The 5,871-nt window shown below is 38.9% G+C and overlaps 1 protein-coding gene across 1 annotated transcript; it reads left to right on the top strand.

Moving 5' to 3' along the window:
* Positions 1–1,027: 1,027 nt before the first annotated feature.
* LOC116161101 lies at positions 1,028–4,070 on the top strand (the record flags this gene model as incomplete). The annotated part of the gene is given in 4 exon segments (XM_031474310.1): positions 1,028–1,381; positions 1,431–1,567; positions 1,623–1,840; positions 1,896–4,070. Coding segments are annotated over 4 exon segments (2,868 nt in total). The 3' UTR covers positions 4,055–4,070.
* Positions 4,071–5,871: the final 1,801 nt, after the last annotated feature.

Raw genomic sequence — 5,871 nt, 5'->3', positions numbered from 1 at the left:
TGGCGAAAAGGCAAATTTCTTCTAACAGTTCTAACCACAATCACACAACGATAATAAAAATAAACTACATCTGATCTTTCGATCTTGTGCTTGGTGATCGAGTTCCTCAATAAAGTTTAAATAATGTTGGTAATTTTTTGTTGTGTATTAAAATTTTGCATAAGTAACCGCATAACGCCTAATTAGTTGGTGGTACACCTGGACGTCGAAGTGCCGTTGCTATTTAATTAAAAAGTGGCCTGGCTCGTAAACATTGTAATATCTTTATTGCATCTTGCCTTCCTCAAAAGGCGTATCGTTTTGATCTATGATAATTCCGCGACAGCATCACAATCTTGAGACCAAATGCCGAAACTCGCAAGAATGCGAAAAATTTAGAACGAAATTGTTAGCAAAAGCAAACAAACTTTAGGCAGTGGATGAGACTACGGCATTTTACGAAACAAGTTGAAGTAATTAATCATAATGTTTCTAATTCAGAAAGACAAGAGTGGGTCACGTAAAATTAAATTACAAAAATGTCTTGTACAGTTTGAAAATTCAGCTCCTTTAAACTAATTGCGGATTCAACAAGCCGTTATTATAATTATATTGTTTGTTTCTACCATAAATTTTATCACTGCAAAACTTGCGTTGGCCGTTTATGACCAACATGCAGTGGCTATACAAAATGCTATCGTTATACTCACCGACTTTCATGGCATTAATTTGCGCAATAAAATTTCACATACAAAACGAGGATGTATGTACAACAGATAATTTTACACTTTTGGCCGTGATTTCATCATTTTACAGTTTTACCTTGACAAAGAAGAGACGAGATGAAAGAGCGTTTAAAAAGCGTTAATTATCTGCAGTTCATTGTTGATCGCAATTAATGTAAAGTTAACCGTGCCGAAATTAAGTTTGTAGTTAATAGGTTATAGGTATAGCAATTAAAGTTAGATACTCGGATGTATCTGCAGAACATTAAAAATTAACGGTAATTTCGTCTTAACATCCACCAATAATTATTTATTATTTACAGATGGCTTATTACCTGATTGCATTTATCTGCTTCTGGAGGTTGGTGGCGTCGCAGTCGAATTACGCCGATCAAGCCAATAATATTGAATATGTCGGCGAAGGGCTTCCTCAATTTTCCACTCTCGACGGGAAAGTTACGAAGCTGGACGATTTGAGTCCAGTAATTTTTTTGAATAGGACAAGGGCGGCTTTGAACTGTGCCGCTGGATCGATGGAAATCGAGCTCAAATTCAATGACAAATTTTACGGTCTCGCTTATGCCGATTTCGATCGAAATTCCGCTTGCCAAGTTGCTGGTAAGGGTGCTACCAGTTACAAACTAGAGCTACCCCTTAAAGGATGCGGTACCAAACAAGTAAGTAGTTTGAAGAAATGAATCGCCTTTTACAGACCAATTTCTTTAGGATCCTCAACGAGTGTTTACAAATAACATCGTTGTGAGGTTCCATCCAGGTTTGGAGATGGATGGTGACGAAATTATAACCATAGTTTGCAGATATCCCCCGCCCGTTACGATGTTACCAATTATACCGGAATATGTGTAAGTTGATAGTGTTACGATATGCATTCCAGTTTTAAATGGAATTTTGTTTTAGCGCGCAAGTAACCGCGGCTCCAGTGGTTGAACCTCCACTGAATGGATTCCAAATTTTGTTGATTATCTGTGCAATTCTATTTCTGTCACTTTTATTGTTGGGGCTTGGTTGCTCGTATTATTGCTTGCGACGCCGAACGGAGCCCGCCATTGGTCATGTTCCATTCTCAACAATTGGCACCGAATCAGAAATAACAAAATTGTCTGGAAGTTCGCTGGGTAAGTTGCAAAATTGTGGTAAGTCTACCTTTTCAATATCACGGTTATGTTGTAGGAAATATTTCAATGTTTGAAGGATTGAAAATTCCACGAGCTCATGCAGCAGTTCCCGCTCCTGGTAGTACATCGGGCAGTGAAGGTCCTTTAATCAGTGACACTCTCCCCTCAGATTATCCTTCAGAGTCTCATTCTGAGATAGAATGCGACGCACGATCCCTTCCTGTATCTTCAGCTGGCAGTTTTGATAATAGAGCTTATATTCATGATAATAGCAGCTTTTATAGCGAAGGTTATGGTCATACGCAAGAACAAAGTATTCAAAATGCCGTGGCTTTACCTGTAACTGCACCTAGACTTCCCATGGCGATAAAAGACCAACCCAAGTTTGACGTACAAGTTCGAGTCAAAAAAGCGCCACCTCCATCTCCTCCCAGTCTTTCAGATACCGAAAGCTCTATAGCGCGCACAGAACGTAATCTATCGACTATTTTAGAACAAAGGGAAGAAAGCGTGAGAAGCGTGGACATTCCTGTTGTTGAAAGAATGCAATTTTCGTATGTACCTGAATTACACGCACTGCCAAAACATATTCAGCCGGCCCCTACATTTAACAGGATTCTAAGACGTCAACAAGAAATGCACGACGAACTAGATGCACCTAGAATGGCACCAGCTAGGTCTTTAGCATCGCTTAATACCGAAATGACAGATACACATTCTTTAACTGAAATGATTGACAATACACATTCGAAGTTTGTCGCCCCAGTGCCACCACCCCCACCCCCCATCGTTCCTCAGCAAAGGTACGTTATGGAACTGGAACAACCCCGATCACTGGAACCACCCATCGCAGTCGTACATAAACCGGAAATAACTTCCCATATGGTCGACGATGTTTTCCTCAGAACGATCACGGAAAAGAAGACTATCGAAGATATAGAGCGTCATAAGCGTTTAATAACGGAGTACCATTCACGACCAAAGCCCGTCGTGCAGAAGTGGGACGTCACCATTAAAAACTATCCAGTCGAAATGCCCGAACCGCCAGAGTGGGAGAACTTCTCCGACGTTTCTTCTGCTTCGGGATTAACACTGACACCGAAAATGGAAAGAGTCCAAATGAGTTTGCCTCCACAGAATCAAATCAGAGACAACAAGTTACCATTAAATTCTCCCGAACTGGTCGGCAGTCTCAATCAGCATACGACCGAGCATGAGATTTCAAATGAGGCGTTCTTCGAAACGTTCAAAATACCACGCGAAAATCCTCAAGTACCCAATTGGAATGTGTTGATACGCGTACTGCAACCATCGGAAGACGATGGCCCGGTTATCGAAAATGCGGAATCGTTCAATTCGCAACTAACCATGGCCGATAGGATCAAATGGCGTCAAATTATTACGACAGAATCTACACTTCGAACCATGTTATCGGAGGCCGTAGTGCGCGAAGATTTTGAACGTGTGCGAATGGATCACAGATATGAAAGATTATTTGAACCACCAAAGTGGGACGTTATCATTCGTATATTGTCACCAGACCGGCCTAAGAACCAATCTAGATTCCGTAAAAAGTCAGATTGGGATAATCGTAGCCGAAGAAGTAGTTTACCTACACTGTACGAATACGATTCGGACGGAGGCAGCTCTGTAAGAACTCTGACCAATGATCCTATGGCCCATGCAAATCTCCCACCACGAGGTCCTCGAGGTTCAAGATCCAGTTATAGAAGTGAGGCTGACCTAAGGTCAATGTCTGAAATGATAGTAGATTTCGGCCGTCCAGATCAAAGTGACTATCATTCGGAAGCTTCAAGCTATTATCCCGGACCGTCACGTTATTACGATGACTCTGATCAAGTTGATTACGGTCATCCTACTTTGGCACGCTCCTTAAGTCAGCCAAGTCTCGCGCGATCTGCGAGCGAATTCACCGAACGCTGGGTTGCACCATCTCGTTACGATACTGCAAGTGAGTTCACTTCACCCGAAGGAACACCGAAATCCCAACGCAGTACGAAAATACAACCGTACCACATTCCCCGAGGATCCGCTCAACACAGTTCAATGTGGCAAGAATCGAGTCATGTTGCAGGGGTCCCAGGAGGACCGAAAATGGTAACTCAAGAGTATAGAAGGGAAATGACTACTAGTTTTAGGAGTACCAACCAGGATTGGTTTGCCGACAATGAGAGCGAAGCAAATTATAAATAATTAAATTTTAAGTAATGCCATTAGTTTTATTTATGAAAAGTGATGCCATGTAATACTAACACTGCCTTACAAAAAGACGTATTTGAATTCAGAAAAATGACAAAAAAAATGCTTTTAATTAATTAAGTACGAACTTAGTAATAATAAGCGTAATTTTGTTTAAGTTTAGCAGTATAAATTATTAAATACTGTGATAACCGAGATCACTAATTATAATAAATGCAATCTAATACTTTATTTTAGTTTCATACCCGATTTTTCACTTATCCACAGTTTCTAGTGGGCAACTGCAGAATTGGGTTCTTTTGTTAATCTTGTAATTTCAGTAAAATCCTATTCTCGTTCAAGACTTGCTTAGTTTTGTACAGGATAACTCTCTGTAAGGTGATGGGACGTTCAGGGGCTTAAAGTGCAATCAATTTAATAATTTACTTTTCTCTTGTAACCACTCTTCCTGTTTGCAAATCAATGGTGCTATTATATATTGTTAGTAATTGTATTTGTACTAAGTTTAAATAAAATAAAACATTAGCTTAAAATTTGGAAGTTTTTAATTTTTTTTATTAAAGTAGGTAGGGGACAACCGAAGACAACAATGAATAAAAACATTGGTTCAGCGTAAAAAAGTTCGATTGCTTTTATAAACGTCTCCTGGAGATACATAGTTTGCTTTCATTTTTATTAATTTTCTTAATCTACACAAAATTTGATTTAGGTTAATAAGTGAACTTTTTACATTTTTTTGGCTCTTTTGTAAAACCTTCACAAAATCAAGAAAGCATCATCATAGTCAAAATTTGATCCTTACCTAACGCTAACATGTTCAAAAATAGTACAAGAATTCATTTAAAATTTCGCAGACTAAATTTTTATAGAATTATTCAGGCGAAATAAAGAAATTTATTTTAATGAATAAGAATGTAAAAATAATACCTACACACATAGCGTACATTTCATTTTCGCATGTCTTGGGTGAAGAACCTCGATCGCCGCGCCGTCTATACTCTGTTTTTTAACTAGGAAGACGGATTTAAAAGTTCCCGCAAAAATCCTTAGTTTCTATTGGCTCCCGCTGCGCCCGTTTTACACCCAGGTAAAATTGCTATTGACATGATTTAACTGTCAAATTTAATCGCGATTCTCGTCCGTAACTGTTGTACTTATTTTTGAGTTTTTGCGTGTTCCGACTCCATTTGCATAAATTTTAACAAAAAAAACAGTTCTTTTAAGAACAAAAGTTGATATTTCGCGTCCTAAGTATACTGGTATTAGTGATGGATTCAACTCCAAGTACCAGTAAAGCAAGCTTGTCTCCTTTGAAAAAACGTAATCGCTTAAACTTGGGTCATTTTATCAGTCTTCGAGAAGCAGTTTATTATAAACAAATGTTGTCTGATATTCCGGATATGAATTTTGCTACCCTTGTGTTGAAGATTGCATCTACCACAGGTAACGTAAATGATGATGTAGGTATATATTTGGTTATTAAAGTATGACACATTTAAGGTGTTGCACGTTCTACAGTATACCGTATAATTAAAGAATATCGAAGTACTGGGATTGTTACCCCTTCGAAACGTTCCGGTGGTCATAACGCTGTTGCAAATGTGAGCTCTGACGATTGGCGGAATTGTGTGCAACACGTTATTAAGGAAGAAAACAAAATGTGTAGATTGGATGGCCTAATGGATGCACTTATAGAACCCTTAATTATTTCACTCGGATCGAAGGACAGTGACAGTTCTAGTGAACTCTCGGAAGACAGTGACTAAATCTCTTATACATAAAAGCAGTGAACTGTGCTGTCTAATAATATG

This window comes from Photinus pyralis, unplaced genomic scaffold, assembly GCF_008802855.1.
Source record: "Photinus pyralis isolate 1611_PpyrPB1 unplaced genomic scaffold, Ppyr1.3 Ppyr1.4_LG10, whole genome shotgun sequence".
NCBI classification, from domain to species: Eukaryota; Metazoa; Arthropoda; class Insecta; order Coleoptera; family Lampyridae; genus Photinus; species Photinus pyralis.
This window is presented reverse-complemented; position numbering and strand designations above follow the sequence as displayed.